Source organism: Chiloscyllium punctatum, chromosome 15 (assembly GCF_047496795.1).
Source record: "Chiloscyllium punctatum isolate Juve2018m chromosome 15, sChiPun1.3, whole genome shotgun sequence".
NCBI classification, from domain to species: domain Eukaryota; kingdom Metazoa; phylum Chordata; class Chondrichthyes; order Orectolobiformes; family Hemiscylliidae; genus Chiloscyllium; species Chiloscyllium punctatum.
Window position 1 is genome coordinate 53,219,816 of NC_092753.1, and position 23,300 is coordinate 53,243,115.

A 23,300-nucleotide genomic window follows, 5' to 3' on the forward strand; every position below is an offset into this window, starting at 1 on the left:
AGGCTGGTAGGACAAGTCATGGGGACAGTGCTGAGCTGGAAGTTTGGAGGTGGGGGAAGGGGAAATGAAACTGTTGAAGTCCACGTTGATGCCCTGGGGTTGAAGTGTTCCGAGGCGGAAGATGAGGCGTTCTTCCTCCAGGCATCGGGTGGTGAAGGAGCAGCAGTGAAGGAGGCCCAGGACCTCAATGTCTTTGGCTGTGTGGGAGGGAGAGTTGAAATGTTGGCCACAGGGCAGTGTGGTTGATCGGTGCGGGTGTCCCAGAGATGTTCCCAAAAGCTCTCTGCTTCTCAGGTTCCCTTTTATTCTTTCCTCTCCAACCTTAAACTGATGCCCTCTAGTCCTGGATTCCCCAACCTTGGGGGAAAAGACTGAGTGCATTCACCCTATCCATGTCTCTCTTGATCTTCTACACTTTTGTAAGATTCCCTCCTCAGTCTCCTATGCTATGAAGAGAAACCTCCTAGCTTATCCAACCTCTCCCAATAACTCGGACCATTGAGTCTGGGCAACGTCCTTGTAAATTTCTTCTGCACTCTTTTTCATGCAACAATGTGACCAAAACTGATCACAGTACTCCAAAGTGCAGCCTCACTAAGTCCTGTACAACTGCAGTGTAACTTCCCAACTTCTGTATTCAGTGCCCCGACTGATGAAGGCCACCAGTGTGCCAAAAGCTGCCTTCACTGCCCTGTCTACCTCTGACTCCATTTTCAGAGAACCAGGCAACTGAAATCAAAGGTCCCTCAGTTCTACTGCACTCCTTGATTTGACTTTGCAAAATGTAAGACCTCACACTTAGCTATCTTAAATTCCATTTACCACTTCTCAACCCACTTCCGCAGCTGATCAAGGTCTGAAAGTTTTCCTCACTGTCCCTGATGCCACCTACTTTAGTGTCATCTGCAAATTTACTAATCACGCTTTGCACGTTCTCGTCGAAAGCATTGATATAGATAACAAACAGAAATGGGCCCAGCACTGATCCCTAAGGCACTTCACTAGTTTCAGGCCTTCAGTCTGAATAGTGTCCTTCCACTGTTGGCCTGTGCTTCCTACTGTCAAGCCAATTGTGTATCCAGTTTGCCAGCTCCCTTGGATTCCATGTGACCTAACCTTCCCTGAGCTGCCTACAACGTGGAAACCTTATCTAAGGCCTTACTGAAATGCATCTCGACTACATCTACTGCCCTGCCCTTGTCAACCTTCCTGGTCACTTCAAAGAACTAATTTGTGTGAGGCATGATATGCCATGCACAAAGCCATGCTGTTTACTCCTAATCAAGCCCTGTCTTTCCAAATGCATATATCTTATCCCTCAGTTTTTTCAAGTAATTTACCTACCACAAATGTTAGGATTACTGGTCTGTAGTTCCCAGGATTTTATTTGAGGCCCTTCTTGAATAAGGGCACAACACTCATCCAGGAAAATAGAGTTTTCAATGTATACTGGACATGCCTTCTGAAAGGTGTAGAGTCATTAGGGAATCAGACCAGGCACCCACCCCAGATCTCCTCACCTGACCTGCTGTTGTAGACACAGTATGTAATGCTGTGCCATTGAAGAACAACATAAATCTTCCTTTTGCATTTAATATAACTCCAATCAATGGAGAGTTGCTTGCCCATGGATTGTGTTGACATCGGTTTTGCTAGGGTTTCCCAATGCCAAGTTTGGACAATGCTGCCTTGATAGCAGGGCCAGTTACACTCCTTCCATTTCTGGGATTCAGTCTACTTCCATGTTTGGACAAAGGCTGTAATGAAATCTGCAGTCCAGTGGTCATGGTGGAAACACAACTGAACATGAGTAAACAGACTGACAGATTTTTAAGTGAAGATTGAGAACAGATTGATGAGTCAGCAATTAGATTGGGTTCCCTACAGTGTGGAAGCAGGCCATTTAGCCCAACCAGTCACTGACCCTCTGAAGAGTCACCCATTCAGACCCATTCCCCTCTGACTAAAGCGTCTGACACTATGGGTGATTTAGAATGGCTAATCCACCTGACCTACACCTCTTTGGATTGAGGAAACCCATGCAGACGCAGGAAGCATGTGCAAACTCCACACAGATGGTCGCCCGAGGTTGCAATCAAACCTGGGACCCTGGTGCTGTGATACTGTAGTGCTAACCACTGAGCCACCATGCCGTTAAGATTTGATCTGTGCATTTTGTGGACAAGACATCCCTGGGCAATTGTTCACTTTACCAGTGATGTAACTGGACTGGAACAGGACTACGGAGAAGTTGAAGTTCTCCTTAGATGAGGGGATTTGATGGAGATGAATAAAATGAAAAAGAGATTTAGGCGGAATAAATAGAAACCTTTTCTAACAGCTGAAGAGGTGATAATGAGATGTCTCCACCTTAAACTCATAAAGTTATTAAAAGAACCTTGACATAATGGTTGGAATTCAGAAGATCCTTCCTCCCTGAGATTGTAGAGGGTACTTATTCATGTTCTCTGGAGCTAAAATGTAGGTTCAAAAAAGGTCCATAAAAATGTAACTGGAAAAAAAACCCTGGTAAAATGTTGTTCCATGTTTGCAAGGAGGACTCTGCATGTGCAGGTCTGCTGTATTGTATGTCAACCTATCGTGTTCAGTAACCTGTGATTTTAATTAGCTGAACTTTACATTGTATATATGTTTAGTTTTATTATTAATTATATTAATCCAATGCAGGACATCATTCAACATTTATTTTTAAGAATAAGTGAACTAAAACTGATTATATCAGCAATTTAAATGAAGGCATCAAATGCATGGTAGTTAAATTTACCAGTGAGGCCAAGAAGAGTGGGAAAGTAAGGTGTCAGGAGTGTAGTGTGTACAGAGGAAGACAGATTGAGTGACTAAACATTTAGCAGATGGAATGTCACATGGGTAAATGTGAGTTAGTCCACACTCTCAGGAAGCATATAAAGACATTACACTATGAATGGAGACCATAAGATATTGGTACAGAATTAGGTAATTTGGCTAATCAAGTCTCTTATGCTATTTGATCATAGCTGATATGTTTCTCAACTCCATTCTCCTGCCCTTCTCCCTGTAACCTTTGATCCCTTTGGTAGTCAAGAAAGTGTGCTTATTACAGTGGTACAGAGGAATCAGGATGTCCTGGTCCATGAAGTTCAGAATTGCTATGCAGGCACAAGAAGCAATTTGAGGTTCAAATGGAATGTTTTCATTTATTGCAAGGAGAATGGAATATTATATGACAAAGTTTTACTGGAGTTATTGAGGACTTCGGTGAGATCAATCTAGAATATGGGTGCAGTTTTGGTCTTTGATAATTAAAAAGCATATGAGAAGGTTCACGTCTGTTTCTGGGATGAAAGGCTTAACTCCTTTTTTCTTTCATCTGTTTGATATTACAGTTGGACTAAGTTAAGCTTCACAGTAAAATGGCAGGAGATCTCTGACCCATGTTAGGCTCCTGTTGCTTAATGTGGGAGCTCAATCACACAGCTGATGACCCGGTCTCCTTCATGTGCAGGAACTGTGTCCAGCTGCAGCTCTTGTTTGACTACATGATGGTTCTGGAGCTGCAGTTGGGCTCACTTTGGAGCATCTGCGATGCTGAGGAGGTCGTAGATAACACTTTGAGCAAATTGGTCACACTGCTGAGGGAGAAAGGGAAGGGTGACCAGAAGGCAGAGAAGGAGCAGGAAGGCAGTGTAGGTGTCACTTGCAGTCATCTCCCTCCAATACAGGTATACAGTTTTGGATACTGTTGGGGGAGATAGATCACCAGGAGAACGCAGCAATAGCCAGGTTCGTGGCACTGTGGCTGGCTCTGCTGTACAGAATAGTGGGAAAAAGAGTGGAGGGGCTATAGTCATGGGGGATTCAATTGTTAGGGGAGTATATAGGCGGTTCTGTGGTTGAAAAAAAATTCCCGAATGGATGTCTCAGATTAGCTGCAGAACGTTCTGAAGGGGAGGGATGAACAGCCCTCCCCTTCTTGGTGCAAATAGGTAAAAATTGGGATGAGGCCCTACAAGCTGAATTTTAGGAGTTCGGAGCCAGGTTTAAAAAGTAGGACCTCGGGTAGCAATCTCAGGATTGCTACAGCGCTACGTGCTAGTCAGAGTAGAAATTGAAGAATAAGCAAGATGAATGCGTGGCTTGAGAAATGGTGCAGGAGGGAGGGATTCAGATTTTTGGGACAGTGGGGCCAGTTCTGTGGGAGGTTGGACTATTACAAATTGGACAGTCTACACCTGGGCTAGACTGGAACCAATGTCTGAGGGGGTGCTTTTGGTAATGCTGTTAGGGAGATTTTACACTAATGTGGGGAGTGTGGAAACCAAATGAGGAGGTTAGTGAACAGAAACGAGATAGTAACCTAAAGCTTGTAAGGAATGAGAATTTGAAGTCAGCGTGACTTAAGGGAAAGGATAGGCAGGGAGCAGATGATAAATGCAAAGGGACAGGTGGTCTGAGCTGCGTTTCTCTTAATGCAAGAAATGTAATAGATATGGCAGATGAATTTAGAGCTTGGATTGGTACCTGGGAGTTTGATGTTATTACTATTACTGAGACTTGGTTGCGGGAAGGGCAGGATTGGCAACTAAATATCCCAGGATATAGATGCTTCAGGCAGAATCGAGGGAGGTAAAGGGAGTGGAGAAGTTGCTTTACTAGTCAGAGAGGATATCACCGATGTGCTGAAGGAGGGCACTATTGAGGACTTGAGTGTTGAGGCAATATGGGAAGCACTCAAATAGGAAGGGTGCGGTAACAATGTTGGGGCTGCACTGCAGGCCTCCCAACCGTGAGCATGTGATAGAGGTGCAAATATGTAAACAAATTATGGAAAAATGTAGGAGCAACAGGGTGGTGGTGATAGGATATTTTAATTTTCCCAACATTGACTGGGATTTACTTAGTGGAGCAGAATTTGCAAGGAGCATCCAGGAGGGTTTTATAAAGCAATATGTAAATAGTCCAACTCTGGAGGTGGACTTGGTGTTGGGGAATGAGGCCAGCCAGGTGGTTTAAGTTTCTGTAGGGGGTTACTTTGTAAATAGTGGTCACAGTTCCATAAGTTTTAAAATACCCCCTAAGACAATTGTGGTCCTGAAGGAAGAGTGCTAAATTGGGGAAAGCCAACGATAGCAAAATTCAGCAGGAGCTGGGGAATGATTGGGAGCAGCTGTTCGAAGGTAAATCCACATTTGATATATGGGAGGCTTTTAAAGAGAGGTTGATTAGAAATGCAGGCAGACATGTCCCTGTGAAAATGAGGGATAGAAATGGCAAGTTTAGGAAACCATGGGTGACGTGAAATTGAGACTAGCTCAGAGGAAAAAGGAAGCATACATGAGGTCTAGGCAACTGAAAACAGACAAAGCTTTGGAAGAATATTGGAAAAGTAGGACCAGTCTGAAACGAACCATTAAGAGGGCTAAAAAGGGTCATGAATATCTTTAGCAAACAGGGTTAAGGAAATCCCAAAACCTTTTATTCATATATAAGGAGCAAGAGGGTAACGAGAGAAAAAGTTGGCCCACTCAAGGACAAAAAAGGAAAGTTTATGCGTGGAGTCAGAGTGGGTGAGATTCTTTGCGTCGGTATTCACTGAGGAGAGGGACATGACAGTTGTTGAGGTTAGGGACGGATGTTTGATTACTCTAGGTCAGGTTGGCAGAAGGAGAGAGGAAGTGTTGGGTATTGTAAAAGGCATTAAGGTGGAGAAGTCCCCAGGTCCAGTTGGGATCTATGGCAGGTTACTGAGGGAAGCGAAAGAGGAAATAGCTGGGGCCTTAACAGATGTCTTTGCAGCATCCTTTAGCACAGGTGAGAATTGCTAATACTGTCCCCTTGTTTAAGAAGGGTAGCAAGGATGTTACGACATGGGTAAGCCCCCTGCTTACTTTAAACCAACAACACAGAAAAGATTTATCCCATGCAGTAATCTGTGAAAATTCGAGAGGCCAAATAGTATTTAAAGTAAAAATTGGCAACTTTATTTTTTAAAGTATAACAGAGAATAATTAACTAACAACTATTTACAACTCCTTCCTCTAACCTATCTTTTACTTTCCCTTCAATAATACTAGTCCAGGCAGCTGGTGAATCTTCTTTGTATCTTCCTCCATAAATTTTCTTCTAAGGGATTTCTGTTTCACAGGTCATCGATAGATAAGGTACATTTTAAGAGAGCTGTGTTTTGGGCAATCTGTACTTGCTTGTGGGTTGGCAGTTCTCTTCCATCTGTTCAATTTTTCCCAGTCTTATACCCCAAAGCTTTGGATTGTTTCATTGATTTTTAATATTGTCAATATACTAAATTCAGACTTGATAGGAGGTTGGTATTTGGGGCATAATTTAAACTGACCACATTTAAATTTGTTTTGTCATCTCCAGGCAACCCAACTAATCTAGCTGTTCAACCAAATGGTATTTTGTTACCTTATTCAGAACATTTAATGCTGTATCAGGTAGTTCTGCTAGCTTTTAACTCTAAAAGGTACAGTATCCCATACCTTAACAAGGATAATCTAGGTAATCATAGACCAATGAGCCTGATGTTAGTGGTAGAGAAGTTGCTGGAGAAGATACTGAGCGATAGGATCTACTTACATTGGAAGAAAATTGGGCTCATTAGTGATAGGCAGCATGGTTTTGTGCAGGAAAGGTCATGTCTGACCAACTTAATAGAACTCTTTCAGGAAGTTGACCAAGTTGATTGAGAGAAGGGCTGTAGATGTCACATACATGGATCTCAGTGAGGCATTTGATAACACAGATTAGGCTGATGGAGAAAGTGAAGTCGCACGGGATCCAGGGTGTACTAGCTAGATGGATAGAGAACTGGCTGGGCACCAGGAGACAGGAGTAGTGCAAGGGAGTTTCTTAAAATGGAGAACTGTGACCAGTGGTGTTCCACAAAGATCCATGCTGGGACCACTGTTGTTTGTGATCTACATAAATGATCTGGAGGAAGGTTGAGGTGGCCTGATTCACATGTTTGCAGATGACTAAGATTGGTAGAGTAGCAGATAGTGAAGGGGACTTTCGGAGAATGCAACAGAATGTAGATAGATTGGAGAGTTGGGCGAATGGAGTTCAATCCGGACAAACGCGAGGTGATGCATTTTGGAAGATGTAATTCAAGGGTGAGCTGTGCGGTAAATGGAAAACCCCTGGGAAAAATTCATGTACAGAGGGAGCTGGGTGTTCAGATCCATTGTACCTTGAAGTTGGCAACGCATATTAATAGTGGTCAGGATTACTGAATACAAGCGTTGGTAAGTCATGTTACAGTTGTATACTTTGGTTTGGCTGCATTTGGAATATTGCATGCGGTTTTGCCAGCAAAAAGATGTGGCAGCTTTGTAGAGGGTGCAGAGGAGATTCACCAGGATGTGGCCTTGTATAGAGGGCGTTGACTATGAAGAGAGGTTGACGAGATTCGGATTATTTTCATTAGAAAGACAGAGGGGACTAGATTGATGTCAACAAAATCAAGAGGTGTAGATAGGGTGGACAGCAAGAAGCTATTTTCCAGAGTGAGGTATTCAATTACTAGGGCTCACAAGTTCAAGGTGAGGGGGGAAAAGTGGAAAGTTCTTTATGCAGAGGATGGTGGGTGCCTGGAACGCATTGCCAATGGAGGTGGTAGAGGCAGGCACGATGGCATCGTTTGAGATGTATCTAGACAGATATATGAATGGGCAGGGAGCAGAGAGATGCAGATCCTTAGAAAAGAGGCGACAGGTTTAGATAGAGGTTCTGGATCAGTGCAGGCTTAGAGGGTCCAAGAGCCTGTTCCTGTGCTGTAATTTTCTTTGTTCCCGAATGGTTGAACTGGTTAGGCTTGTAATTGCATATCCGTTGGACTTATGGGTTTGAGGTGATCTTTATGAAAAACATAACATCTTGAAGCGATTGGAGAGAATAGATACTGGAAGATTTTCTTCCTGTGAGGAAGATTAAAGCTAGGGGATGTGATTGAGAAAGTGTTTCTTACATGATCACCAACCAGAGAAATCATTATATTTGACTTGATGTAGTGTAATGTGACAGGGTTAATTGATTTTGGAGTGAAGGCACACTGAGAGTTGCATCCATGATGTGAATTTTCCATCCAATTTGAAAGAGAAGATTTGGTTGAAGAGTTTTATAAAGGCATGAAAGTCTCAACCTGAAGTCAGCTGTGGTGCAAGGCTTAGTGATAGCTCAAAAGAGATACAGTGGCACTCACAGTAAGTACATTCCTTGTGCAAGGAGAGGATCCACTACTAGCAGATAAGTCAAAAGTTCGGGAAAGAATCAAACTTGAAAAAGCATATTGTACCGAAATAAATGAACTTTTAGGTTATTGAACAGAAGGTAAAGAATGGTAGACGATCGATTATTCAGGACTCAGGACAGGTAGTAACGCAGTAGTTGTCTTCCTTTGTGACGTGGTGTTATAGAAAATCATGCAATAGAAATAATGCGGCCTATGGGGGGAAAAAAGGGTTGGAGGCAAACCAATAAAAATTGAAACAAAAATAGTAGCATGCCTAACAGAAATGACAGCACAGTCTTAAGTTTTGACTTGTTGTAACTGACCAGTTGTATGGTACTGTATAGTGCAATTTATCAGAATCTTCAACTGATTACTCTGGATTGGCATGTATACTCGCATGCTGCACGACATTCTTGCCAGTCTTTTGATCCAATCCAATGATAACCCTGCACAAGTCAGATCCCAGAATGAAACTTGCCTTGATTGTGAAAGAAACGAAGGTCAGTCCTTGATCTATGTGTCTGTTTTATTTCCAAGTTTTTCGGAGGGTTTCACATCGTGATGCTTGGGAACGTCCATCACTTTATTTTACAAAACCCACCTGATTTATTACCTCCCTGATCCTTTGGTGTACCTTTGTCACATTCTATAACCATCATACTGTGTGCCATTTCCAAAACAACTCCCCATTTCCTTGCAGGTGGGACTAGATTGGGTTGGGATATCAGGTCAGCATGGAAGGGTTGGACCGAAGGGTTTGTTTCCATGCTGTACATCTCTGATTGTATCTGTGGTGCAGCACCATCTATAAAAAGATATTGTGCATCCAGACAAGCTGTCATTCCTGATCTGCCTGCATGGTTCTTGACATTGGCCCTGGGTGTGGCCAATAAATGGATAATTGATGCCTGTCTTTGTGGGCAGGGACATGAAGATGTCGCTGATGAGGATGGCATGATGCAGAGGCAGGTCATCCTTTTTTCCTCGGCCAACAGAAGGCGCCATTCTACCAGAACCATGCAAACCTAGATCAAGATTACCATCCAGGCAGACTCAACCATCTGAGGGAACACAGAATGTAGGAACATGATCAGTGACCTGCCCTCTGCCAGTGAAAGTGTCACCATCTTCTGTTGATACCTCTCTCACACTCTGTGACTGTACCCACCATTTCTTGCAACATCTTCCCCACCCATTCTCATTCTTGCTAACATCTGACCCTGACTAACCCTGAATCTCTTGCACATCCTGCTCACCCCCTCAGGACATGTCCACACAGGCACCAAAAGTAAGTCTGTCACCCATCTTTCTCTTCGTCGCTCACTGTGTGGCGTTTCCTGACTGTGACCACTCTGAGCAGCTGACTAACCATGTCCAAGCCCTTGTACTCACTTTTTACAGTTGGTTACCATTTGTGATTATTCACTGAAATAGATTCACGTGAGTCTGCTCTTCAATGCTATCCTTTTACTGTTAATCAATTCCAGTGAATTTTCACTCCAATCTCAACTCAAGTTTTTAAATTAACAGATTGACCCCAGCTTGTCCTCAGGCTGTAAAGGCATTTCATGATGATTCTCCAAACATTTCACAACACCTTTCAAGGAGCTCTTCATGAGCTGACTGATCACGTGATGCCGATGCGGTCCTCTGTACACTGAAATCTAATTCCAAGGATGAGAATCGCTTAACAGCGAATGGGAGTTCACTTTATCAAAAACAAGTCTGCAATCCACAAATCTTGTTTAATAAACAAGCATTATAGGGCAAGTACCTTTATGTGAAATATGAGCAAAAGCTGGCTAAAAGGTTATATTGGATAGTAAGATCTTGTACAGGTGTTTAAAAAGAAAAGGTGTCAGTAAAGTACTGCCTTTCTGGAGAGTAAGAATGGTGAAGTGAATAGATAAGGTGAAACCAAATAAATATTTTGCTATATCTTCATTATTGAGGAAAGAAAAAAATTCTCGTACTGACTATATATCAAGATTGGTTGGTGTGGGGTGGATGGGTCAGAGGAGGCAGCTAGACCTTTGAAATTATAGCCACTGGGGGAATCTTGTACTGAGCAAATTGCACTTGCAAGTTGACCCTCTCCAATTTCCTGAAGAGTTTAACCCTGTGGGTCCTAGGTTGCATACCAGCATCATCTGCCATTTAAATTGCGCTTTCAAAATTCACTAAGGCTGCTTCGACTGCAGCTTCCTAACAGGCTTTTGTTACCATTTAAACAACAAGGGAAACAGATACATTTGAGCACCACCAAGTGCTCAAGTTTGTCTAAGCCATTCACTATCCAAATTTGGAAATATATCCCCATTCCTTTCATGTCACTGGGTCAGAATTGTGGAACTTTCATCCCTAACAGCATTATGGATGTTCTTCCATCTACAGACTAAGTTTGTTCATAAAAGCAGGCTCACCACCACCTTCTCAACACCAGCTCAGAATGGGCAATAAATAATCCAGCCAGCAAAGCTTATAGTAATGAATTTCAAAAAGGGAAGGGTAATCTAAACTACTTCAGATTCTGGAAAGATTCTATCAGACTGGACTTCAGAGGTACAGCTGTTGCATTTAAGAATAGTTTGAGGCAGAAAACATGGAATGACAGGCTGTCTATTTTGGAGAAGCTATTAGAGTCAGTCACTAAGGAAGTCGTAGCTGCATACTTCGAACAACTCAAGGTAATCAATCATTCTTAATAGATTTATTAGGAGCCCTTTGAAGGAGTAATGTGGACTGTAGATTAAGGGGAGCCTGCAGATGTACATTACTTGGAGTGCAGAAGATCCCACAAAGTTATTGAGTAAAGAAAGAACTTATGGTGTATAAGATAACACATTAGCAAGGATGGAGGATTGACTAACTGACAGAAAACAGTGCACATAAACATGTCATTTTCTGATTGGCAAGATGTGACAAGTTGAGATCTGTAAGTGACTGGGTCATAAGTTCAGCTTTTCTCAATTTGTGTCAGTGGCTTAGCCTAGTGATGTTAAAGCATGGTAGATGAATTTTCAGATTGCGCAAAATGGTTAAAGTATCGTATGTAGGACATCAGGAGAATGCAGATGGACAGATAAAGATATTTGACCATTCTCTCAATCTGGCATGTAATGAAGCAAAATGAGAGAACTGCATTTTCTAGTTGACCAGGGATGTAAAACTAGGAGAAATTTGAGGGGGTTGACGGGCATGTAGAGAGGATTCAAGATGATATAGAGGAGTTGAGCAAATACATGGCAGATGCACTACAACATGGATAAGTGGGGGATTATCCACTTTGGTTGGAAAAATAGAATGTTGTTACATTGGGAAGTGTTAATGAACATAGGGAGCAGAGTGGTGTTGAGCGGTCATGCAGGTGTAGCAAGCTATTAAGGTGGCAGATGGTTTGATTGTCATTGTAAGGCAATTTGTGTACAGTAGCAGGAATGTAGCCTTGGTCAAGTGGAATCTGTTTGGACAATTAGAAATGCTAAGGGCAGAAAGTGACAGTGGGAGCTTGTCTCATTTTTTAAAAACGTATTTATCCATTCAACCTGTTCAGCAATGTTATTACATATCTCTGGAGCAGGTAGGCCTTGAACCCAAGTCTCCTGGACCAGTTGTAAGGACGTTATCACTGTGCTACAAGAGGTCCCCTCAATACCTGTATCCAAGCTATAGTTATAAGGTTGAGAAGGCATTTAACAGGAAATTAGAGAGAACTTCAATCTGCGCATAGATTGGACAAATCCAATCAATAACAATACCATAGTGGAGGAACTCCTGGAGTGTTTACGAAATTGTTTTTCTGGATCAATTCATTGAGGAAGCAACTAGTGAAGAGGTCGTCCTAGACTGGATATTGTGTCACGCGAATGGAATTATTGGCAATCAAGCTGTGCTAGTCCCCTTGGGGGCAACTGAACAAAATATGATAGTCATTCGCTCTCCCTTTGTTCAGGGATAGTGTCACGCTTTATGAGATGAGGATACAGAATCTAAATATGTGAAACTGTGATGGTATGATAAACTGGGGGCATCACCTAAAGGGATGACTGAATAGGCAATGACAAAATTAACGGAGCATCTGAAACAGTTGTTCCTTTCTATCTAACACAAAAATAAAGCTGCAATGGTGGGCAAACCATTGATCCAAAGAAGGGGATTAAGAATTGGCTTGTTTCCACTGAAGTGTGGAAGAGTGAGGGATAACCTGATTGCAGGTGGATGTGGAAAGGAATTTCCTCTTGTCAGCATGGTTTCATCAAGGGGAGGTCATGCCTGACAAATCTCCTTGAATTCTTTAATGAGCAAATTAGATCAAGGAGAGCCAATAGATGTTATCTACCTGGACTTCAAGAAGGCCTTTGACAAGATGCTGCACAGGAGGATACAGAGTAAGATAAGGGCCCATGGTGTCAGAGGCAAGGTGCTAGCATGGATAGAAGCCTGGCTGTCTGCAGAAAGCAGAGGGTAGGGATAAAAGGGTCTTTCTCAGGATGGCAGCTGGTGACAAGTGATGTTCTGCGAGGCTCAGTGTTGGGACCACAATTTTTCACTTTTTGTATTAATGATCAAGATGAAGGAACTGAGGACATTCTGGGCTAAGTTTGCACATGATGCAAAGGTAGATAGATGGACAGGTAGCATTGAGGAGGAGGGAAGGCTGAGATGGATTTGGACAAGTTAGAGTGGGCAAAGAAGTGGCAGATGGGAGTACAAGATGATAAAGTGTAAGATCCCGCACTTGGTAGGAAGAATAGAGGCATGGACTACTTTCTAAATGGGGAGAGTTCAGAAGTCTGAAGTACAAAGAAACTTGGTAGTTCTAGTGCACGATTCTCTCGAGGAAAACTTGCAGGTTGAGTCAGTGGTTAGGAAGGCAAATGCAATGATGGTATTTATTTTGAGACGACTTGAATATAAAAAGAGTGTATTTCTAAGGCTTTATAAGGCTCAAACCAGACCACATTTGGAGTATCATGCGTAGTTTTGGGCCCCATATTTCAGGAAGGATATATTGGCCCTAGAGCATGCTCAGAGGAAGTTCACGAGAATAGTCCCAAGTATGAAAAACTTAACACGAGGAAAGTTTGAGGACTCTGGGTTTATACTAGAAGGATTGGGGTGGCGGGTGGGGAATCGAATTGAAACATTGAATATTGAATGGCCTGGACAGAGCACATGTTGGGAAGATTTTCCATTGGTAAGAGACTGAAACCAGATGGCACAGCCTTCAAGTAAAGCAAAGACCTCTTAGATCAGAGATGTGGAGAAACCTCTTCAGCCAGAGTGGTGAATCTATGGAACTCATTGCCATAGAAGACTGGGGAGGCCAGGTCATTAAGTATATTTAAGACTGAGATTCTTGATTGTGAAGGGGATCAAGAGTATCGTAGAAAATGAGGTTGAGAAGCTTAGTAGCCATGATTGAATGTCAGAGCAGACTGGATGGGCTGAATGGCCTAATTTCTGCTCCTGTGTCTTAGTGAAGTTTGTGCTTACTTCGGGAGAAAGGACTTTCCTTTCACCATCCTTCTACTTAACCTTGATATTATACCTGGGCATGCACTTCATTGCAGATAGTCATCTAGAAGTTGAACGTTTGTTTTCACCCTAAGTAATTCCTCACTCATCCAACCATTTGACCAGCTAGCCAATCAAATTTAAAATCTTCACGCACCCGTAGAACATTTACCGACTCAGTCAACTCATGCAACCAAGCCCCTCGATCACTGAAATCACAAGCAAGGATTTCAGCACCTTTGCGTTGGTAGGGATAATTGACAACTTGTAGGGTGAGGTTAGAGAATCAATGCCAATTGGGAAAATGTTTGGCTTGCGCATGGTATTTCAAGATTCCTTAGTGTGAATGCTCAAGTCGCAGATCGTTGAGTGAGCAAAAACAAATTGGCGTTACAGAACCCACTATGCATGAGACAAGTTGCATAATTCTCCAAGGAGAACTCTCCACAGAGAATTATAGAATCATAGTCCTATGGCATGGAAACAGACCCATTGATCCAACTCATCCAGACAGGGTTTCCACACGCAAATGGTCCCATTTCCCTTCGTTTGGCCCATATCCTTATATATGGCCCCCTTACCTCTAAACCTTTCTTATTCATGTACCTTTCCAAATGTCTTTTAAATTATGGAACTCTATCTGCAACTACCACTTCATCTGGCAGTTCATTCCACATACAGACCATCCTCTGTGTGAAACAGTTGCCCCTTAGGTCCTTTTTAAAACCTTCCCCCCTCAAGTTAAACCTATGCCCTCCTAATTTTGAATGCCTCTACCCTGGGAAAAAGTCCTTGGCTATTCCCTGTATCTTTGCCCTTCATGATTTTATAAACCTCAAGCTCACCCCTCAGTCCCTACGTTCCAGGGGGAAGAAATCCCAGCCTCTCCTTTTAACTTGCCTTCCCTTCCCGGTAACATCCTTGCAAATCTTTTCTGTATCTTCTCCAGTTTAATAACATCCTTTTGTAGTGTAAGTATAATCTCAGCTTAATTTTGTCCAAAAAATTGTCTCCTGAAAACTTTTTTTCTTTTCCCACTTCCCAATTCTCATTTGTAACAAATGTAAGGAGCACTGGGCATATTCTCATACCTGGAAGTATCCACTCAGCTACCACTGCTGCATTTTCCTTTCCCAGAGTAGTCCACCAAGACAAGCTTCATCCCTCAACTCCCACTGCCAGGTCCTGGAGCTGTCATTTCTCAGTCATGCCTACTGCTTGATCCCGCACTTTTTAAAACTCATTTTGAGAGATCTGGGCATTGCAGGCTGGCCAGGATTTATTGCCCCTCCCTGTTTGAGAACGTGGTGGTGAGCTGCCTTCATGAGTTGCTGCAGTTCATGCATCATTAACCTACTCTATACCACTTAGTCAAATAGTAAAACACTGGAATAGTGAGCCCCAGTTGGTAGTCAGGAACCCCCCCCCCCCCCCCCCCACCAAAACAAGACATACAAAGGTACTTCATGTGGTTGGTCTTGTATTGCTTTGCTTTGCTCCTATGGCTGCATGAAACCTAGTTTTGCCTTTCTTTTTGAACTATGTTTTTGAATGGCACTTGAAATGCTATACTAGTTCCACTGATTTATGATCTGTACTGTTAACTTCACGAAGTTTATAAAATCTACATGAATATAAAGTGGAGAAGGCTGAGCAGTACATTTTATTGCAGGCCCCATATAACCTGTAGAACTGAAAGAGGCTTTCTACAAGTTTAGTGTGTTAAGTTAATTGCTCGTCAGTATGCCTGTGTAATGGCAATTTCTTGTCCTCAGCTCCTCAAGTATGAACAGATTGGCCAAATTGATCATCTTTGCTTTGTGTCTCTTCCATTGGGAATTTTTTAAAAAAAATTACTTTGTTTCTGGCTTTTATCTCTCTCGTGATCAAGTCAAATTTTCTATCTGTATTGAATCTGTATACCAACATTTACCTTTGTTCAAAACTATGCTGAATTAATTGTCTCCATATGATTCTTCAGCCACTTAAAATCGTGAAATTCCAAGCTACTTGCCATATTTTGTGCAAGTGCTCTTTCTGGGAGAATTAACACTATCAATAACTTTTTGGTTTAAAATATTGTTGTATTGCAAGATGGTTACTAATAACCTCCTAAGTTCTCACTACACAAAGTTCCTTAGTATCTTTGCTCTAACAGCTATGTTCTTTGGATTCTCAGCTCTGAAGCAAGGTTGCAATATCATTTTGGAACTTTTACTAACGTTGCTCTGAAGATTGCTTTGATCAGTCTTGTGCCTCACAATGTGGAAACGTAACAGTTTGTCTCGCCACCAATCATTTAGATGTGCATTCTGCATGTGTGGGTTTCTTTGTGCCTTCCTGCTGTTTCTGTATGCAATTAGCTATATAATCCTATATATTACGATGTGGAAGTGCTCATGAAAGACTGGGTGGACAACATCAAGTCACATGTCACCAGTTTATAATCCAACAAGTGTATTTGAAATCTCAATTTTCAGAACATACCTCTTTCATCAGGTGAATTGAGTGAGGAGCGTGCATGCAGAATTCATACAGATCAAGGGTAGAGAGATCAAAAGATGATACAACTGGAATGTTGAATAATAACTCTCTGAAGGTGACCAAGACTGTCAGACGGTCTGAGTGAAGTGTCAACAAGTGAGGGGCTGGTCTGTAATCCGATTAAATGAGGCAGAGAGAAATACAAAAAATTAACTAGGTAGTGTTGGAGACAAACCGAATGACTGGAATAACACAATAGGTATGAGTTGCATGCCAAGGGTCTAACCACAGTAATAAGTAATCCAAAAGTGTACAAACTAATTAAGGTAGAGAGATCATAATTTATCAAGGTGGCAGTGTCAAAGCAGGACAGTAAGGGAGATTTTGCAGATACAGAGCAGTGTGATGGGGTGACACTTCACGTGACATGAACACAGTTGAGGCTGTTTTCATGAATATGGAACTTGGCTATCAGCTTCTCTTTGGTGATTTTGGTGTGCCATGGAGGATGCTTATCTGAAGATCGGAAGCTGAATGTCCTTGATCAACAAGATCGTCTCTACCCCTCCACTTCTCGTCTTCAAACAACTACCAAACCTCAACGGGCTATTTGCGGCAATCTACCCAGCCTTAAGGACAGTATTGACCACAACACCACACAACCCTGCCATGGCCACCTCTGCAAGAGATGTCAGATTTATTGGCATGTATACTACCGTCACGTGTTGGAATGCCACCCACCATTTACACAGCAGATACTTGTGACTCGGGCAGTATTGTCTATTGTATTTGCTGCAGGCAAGGATACTCTGAGGGTTGGTATATTGGTGAGACCATGCAAACATTTTGATGATGGATAAATGGACACTGCACTACAATCACCAGACAGGAGTGTTCCCTCCCAGTTGAGGAACACTTTTGTGGTCAAGGACATTCAGCCTCCGATCTTTTGGGGTAAGCATCTGCCAAGTCAGCCTTCTTGATCAACCATAATGCAGAATCACTCAACAGAGAATGATAACCATGTATTCACAAAATGGCCTCAACCATGATATTGGGTTTATGTTGTGCTACATGTGACTCCTACCTTAACTAGTTTTTATAGTTTTGGATTACTTATTACTTTGGTTACCCTCTCGACATGCGACTCTTATACCTATCATGATGTTACATCATTTGGTTTCTCTCTAGAACCACCTGATTTTTTTTATTTTTGGTAATTTTCTCTCTCCCTCATTTAATCTGACTATAGATTATCCCTTTGCTTGTTATTCAACTGTTGACATTTACACTCTGTCAAACAGTCTTAGTCACCTGCAGAGAGTCATTGTTTGACACTCCACTCATGCCAGTTGTATGATCTTTTGATCTCTCTGCCTGTAACTTCTGCGTCTGTGTGCTTTTCTCTCTCACCTTCACCTGATGAAGGGGCTGCATTTTGAAAGCTTGTGATTTCAAGTAAGCCTGTTGGACTAAAACTAGTGACTTCTGACTTTGTTGTATATATCACAGCTAACTTGGTATGTTCACTTGATAGGAGTATAAGTAGAAACTCAAACTTCTTGAGAAATATTACCAGGATCGGTGTTCCAATATCAGTATACTTTTGCAGGTCAACATCTCCAGTATCAAGACAGAGTATATTTAATTAGCTGTGTTGGCTGGGCCACATTTTCCACATGTTTGACACAGGGCTTCCAAAGCAGGCTCTGAGCATCAGCATGGCAGATAGTTACCACGAAGGCAACAGAATCATTTTGAGGATGGTTTGAAGTCTCATTGAAAAGTACAAGAACCCTACCTGACTCATGCCAGGGCACCTCTCACCTAAGAAGCAGCATTTATGAAAGTGTCAACTGTTTTGAGCATCTCATTTAGGCCCAAATGGAGGCCAAGTGAATACAGCGCAAACAGTGTATATCCCACAGACTTCAGCAAGCTCCAGCTGTAGTAGTATTGGAATATTTCGTCCCCTTTGGAGAACAGCTGAATGGAAGAAAGTCATCCTTGAGCATGAGGATCTGCCCAAGAAGAAATGGGTGCTTATCTTTGTGATTGTTTACACAGATGTCCTATGATAAGTTCTTCCAGTCTTAAGTGGGAAAGTTGTTTTGTCTTGATGTTTTTAGATTATGGTACTCTATCTAGACTTTGTTTTCCACCATGTGATTTCTGATGCTACGATGAAAAATATCAATTGCTTGCTTAGGTTTTCTCAAACGTTGTCATGTTAATGAAAGACAGCAATCAGTGCTCTATTCTTTATGGTCAAGTATGAATGAAAACTCCAACCCAATGCTAAAATAATGTAATTGGAAACTGTTTCACTTAAAGTAAATTGTATCACCTTTAAAGTGACAAAATTCTTTTTATTGAACGGTGTTTACCATGCTGAGATGCGCCATGAAAAATATGGATCAAAATGCTTGTGCATAAAAGACTAGTGAAAGGGAATAATGAATTCGATCATGTTTCCTTTTTACTCTTGTGTAGTTTTTTTCTTTCCTTGCACACTATTCATAATCTTGAAAGTGAAACACATGTTCTTAGCAGAAAACAATGACTTTAGTCCTAAAGCCAGTTGTGTTTTTGAAATAAATTGAGGATTCAAAGCCCTGATTGTATTCAAAATACATGCAATTATTTTGATTTCACATTTGAAACCGTTCACTTTGCTTTATACCCCATAACAGAATTGATGAATTTTTAGTTGTAATTTCAGGGGCAAAGGGGGGAAGTAAAATGGAATTCAGAGGCATTTAATTGTTTGGAAGCTTATTGTGAATGTTCATTTAATAATGCTGGTTAGATATTAACAATGTATTTGTATGTATTTGAAATGTTTTGCTATCTGCAGTGTTGGAAGATGTCACACCATTCTTTTGAAAGTACGTATGTTAACAGAGCACAATATTTGCATCATGAACAGGTTATGTAATTGAAAAGCTGCTGACCAGGCAAAATAAACGTGAAATAGTACATGATAGATTAAAAGTTGAATATTGCCGAAAACTGACATTTTGTCAAAGCTTTTTGTGCCAATTTGCAAGAATGTCAATTTTTTGAAAAAATTATGTTTATACTGTGATACGAACATGCTGCTTGGTTGCCAAGTGGACTCTGGTTAGTAGAGGCATTGTTATGGAGAATACACATTAACACTTAGCTGCCAGGCTCTGTTTAAATTTTTAGCTTGGCACAGTGACTCTAGTCAAGGCATTGTCTTGAGAAATGTTTGTTTTTCCCCTTAAATGGGTATTCTTGCAAGTTGTCCTGAAGTTTTTTTTTCCTTTTTGTCTACTCCAGTAAAATCTTTTCACAATTTTTAGTAGCCCTTAAATTTTGTATACTATAAGAACTGTTTCAACTTGCTCCTTTCTGTATAAGTGAATTCATTTTATGCCATGCCATTTCTCTGTCTTGTCCTGTTCATGAAAGATTTGGTGTATTTCTAAGGGGCCATCAATTGATGGTTTTTCAGTAGATAAAATCAAACTGATTTATCTGCCATCATGTGGTATAAATTCTTCTGATCATTTAAATTTTGTGTTCTTGAATTTGTCCTGATGAGTGCAAGATGGAAACCTTTGGCTCTTTCAAGCTTATATTCAAATAAAGGAAGCTTTAAAATATTAAATCAGGCCACTTTTCTTGACGATGTTGTCATATTTTGCATAATCTTACATTCTTTTGTTTCAGATAACACTACAGTCGAAAAACTTCGTGCTATTTGCTTGGATCATGCAAAGCTCGGGGAGAGCAGCCTCAGTCCAAATCTTGACTCACTTTTTTTTGGACAATCTGCCTCTCAAGTGTTATACCTAACTGAGGTGTGTAATTAGTTATTTCAAGTTGTAGTACAGCATTATGCAAATAGTTATAATTGTATTTGTGGAGAGGATGGCATGGGGAAAACGGAGACTGGTGATTTGAATGTCTTTGTTGTGACCTGCTTTGGGGCAAAAAAAAGTGAGCAGCAGTTAGATTCTGAAGTAATTCAATATTTGACGAGAGAAGGTTGTCTGATGGACTCTTACTTTATTGGAAAACCAAAGTAAGCTGAGAACAAGGACTTCATGGGAGACCAGGGTGGAAAATTATTAAGACAGGTGACCAGTAGCATAGGGTCATGAACTGAATGAATGTTGTTCTGCATAAAGATCAGATCATATGCATTTGGGCTGCTCAATGTAGAGACAACTAAATTGAAAACTCTGCCAATTGCAAACAAAATTAAAAACAATAAACATTGCTTGTGCAGCAGCAAGTTACTGTATTTGGGTCATGGATGATGAGGCAAGACTTGATAAATGGGTATCTTTGTATCCTTTGGTATCTGATAGGAAAGCGCTTTTGGTCGTCTTGAGGAATGCTCCTTGAAGTGCTGGGAGGGATAGCGCAGATGTATTATTTAGACTGGAGATGACATTGTCCAGAGTCTGTTGAGTTGGGGCATGATAAATATGGGGAACCCTATAAGGATTGAGGGAAGGGAAATGGAAAGAGCAGAATTTTAGTCACTGAAGGGGCAACCTTTTTCATGCAGAGAATGGTGTGTATATCGAATGAGCTGCGCAGGAAGTGGTGCAGTTACAACATTTAAAGGCATCTGAATGGGTATATGAATAGGAACAGTTTAGAAGGATATGGGCCAAATGCTGGTAAATGGGGCTAGATTAGGTTGGATATCTGGTCGGCTTGGACGAGTTGGACCAAAGGGTCTGTTTTTGTGTTGTACATCTTTCTCTCTGTTTGAGAGCCCTGTTAAACCATTAGACATGGGGGAAATCCTCTGTTGAGGAAATAGAGAAACCCTGGTATGAAAGATTGTGTCATCAAAGTAGATGAGGCATTAGAAAACTGAGAATAGACTTCATAGAAACTAGGCAGAAATGGGTACTGCAGGTGCTGGCGATTAGAGTGGTGCTGGAAAAGCACAGCAGGTCAGGCAGCGTCCGAGGAGCAAGAAAATCTATGGGCTTTTGCCCAAAAAGTTGATTTTCCTGCTCCTTGGGTGCTGCCTGACCTGTGCTTTTCCAGCACCACTCTAATCTTCATTGGAAATAAGCCAAGAAACTTTGTCATTGAGGTAGCTTTTGGGTGTTGATGAACATTATTGATAACCTTATCCCAAAAATGATAAATGGTTACAGTTGAAGAAAAGCATTGGAAATGGACCATGTGAAAGCAAGTAAAACTAAAAGCAAAGTTGATACTTTCCAGTTCAGGGCAAGAGGAGAAAGTAGCCCTGATGTAGGTAGTGAATGTAGATTACATTTTTTTAATCGTATAGGTTCTTGAAATGTTATTGATGAGTGCCAGATGACAAATGTAATCTCTTATTTAGAAAGAGAGAATGGGCACCTTCAGCTTGAAGTCAATAGTGAGCAAAGTCATGGAATCCCTACAGTGTGGAAGCAGGCCTTTCGGGCCATCAAGTCCACACTGCCGTCTCGGAAGACCATCCCACTCAGACACACCTGACTACCCTATCCCTGTAACTTGGCATTTGCCATTGCTAATTCACATAACCAGCATGTCGTTGGATATGAAGGGCAACTTAACATGACCAATCCACCTAACCTACATATCTTTGGCCTGTGGGAGGACACCACAGCAGACGCCGGGTGAATGTGCAAATTCTACGCAAACAGCTGGTTGAAGGTGGAATTGAACTCTGGTCCCTGGTACTCTGAGACAGCAGTGTAATCACTGAGGCGCTGTGCTTCCCCTTTTTAATGGATCTTTGAAATGAGTTGCAAGTCAGCTAAATGGTTTTGAGGAATGAAATTATAATGTTGAACGTTGATAGAGTATTTTTTTTGTAACTGCATTTTTGACATGGCATGAAGATGGGCATAAAAGCTGGCTTATCAATAAGGTTTCAAATTTAGAGCCTGATAACTAAATATTGATACTTATCTGCAGTGAAATTTGGATTTGAATTGTATATAAAAATACTTCTCTTCACTTACAGGTGGTGTATGCTTTGTTAATGCCTGCCAGTGCACCTTTGGGAGAAGATGCAAGTGATTTTCAATACAACTTCTTGAAAAGTGGAGGTGTATTCCTTGTTCTTGGCATACTAACCAGGAATAACTTTATGCTAAATGCAGACATGGAGACTCGAAGGGCTGCGTATCTCAATGCATTAAAAATAGCCAAATTATTGCTCACAGCAGTTGGATATGGTCATGTTAGAGCTGTGGCAGAAGCATTTCAGCCAGTTGTGGAAGGTTCCAGTACTGTTTCACCAGTATGTATCCTTTTTATGATGCAGAATTCTTGATAAACTACTGTCTGATATTGTGTGTAAAAAGCCAGATTTTCTTTAATGTTAAGGACACAGGAGGTGTAGGCAGTGCGAGTTGTCTCATTGCTGATTTCGTTAATAAGCATATATTAAACTTGCAGCCAGTCAGTTTGAAGTTGTAATCTATTTGAGAATGGGCAAGTTTAATGACCATTGTGTAGTAGTTTGATCTCATCTGAATTACTTTAAAGATATGGATTGTACTTTATTTTCTAATCTAATTTTACGTGTACAGTTCTTTTCACTCGAATCCTAGAATGTTTACAGAAGCATTCATTTGGCTTATGTTTGTCGGACTTCTCCCCTGTCTTGCCTGCAATTCTTTTATCCATGTTATTAGCCAATTACCTTTTTTGCAGTCATGACTAAAAGTCTGAATCCTAACTGTTCATTATGTAGCAAGATTTTATTTGATGTGAGTGGCTTGTTACCCTTGCAACAGTGGGAGCTGTTCCTCTTTCTTTTGTCCAGATCTCCCACATGATTTTGAATACCTCCATCAAATCCGCTGTTAACTATCTTAAAGGAAAATGAGATCAGCTTTACCAATTCGGACTTGTAACAGAAGTATCGTTTATCTGTGCATTAATTCTCAAATCTTTTTGTGCCCACTCCAGTGTCTTCCCATTATTCCTCAAGTGTGAACTGAACTTGGTACTTTTAGTTGAAGCCCACCAAATGTTTCATCAAAGTTCACCATAATTGCATGCTTATGTAAACTGTGCCTTTGTTTAT

The 23,300-nt window shown here is 41.3% G+C and overlaps 1 protein-coding gene across 3 annotated transcripts in view; it reads left to right on the top strand.

Annotated features, from left to right (window-relative positions):
* usp9 (ubiquitin specific peptidase 9) overlaps positions 1-23,300 on the top strand; it is a 259,627-nt gene that overhangs the window by 116,318 nt on the left and 120,009 nt on the right. For all 3 annotated transcript variants that reach the window (XM_072585147.1, XM_072585145.1, XM_072585144.1), the window contains 2 exons: positions 19,952-20,082; positions 22,230-22,508. In XM_072585147.1, the coding sequence (XP_072441248.1) occupies positions 19,952-20,082; positions 22,230-22,508 (410 nt within the window). The remainder of the gene's footprint in view (positions 1-19,951; positions 20,083-22,229; positions 22,509-23,300) is intronic.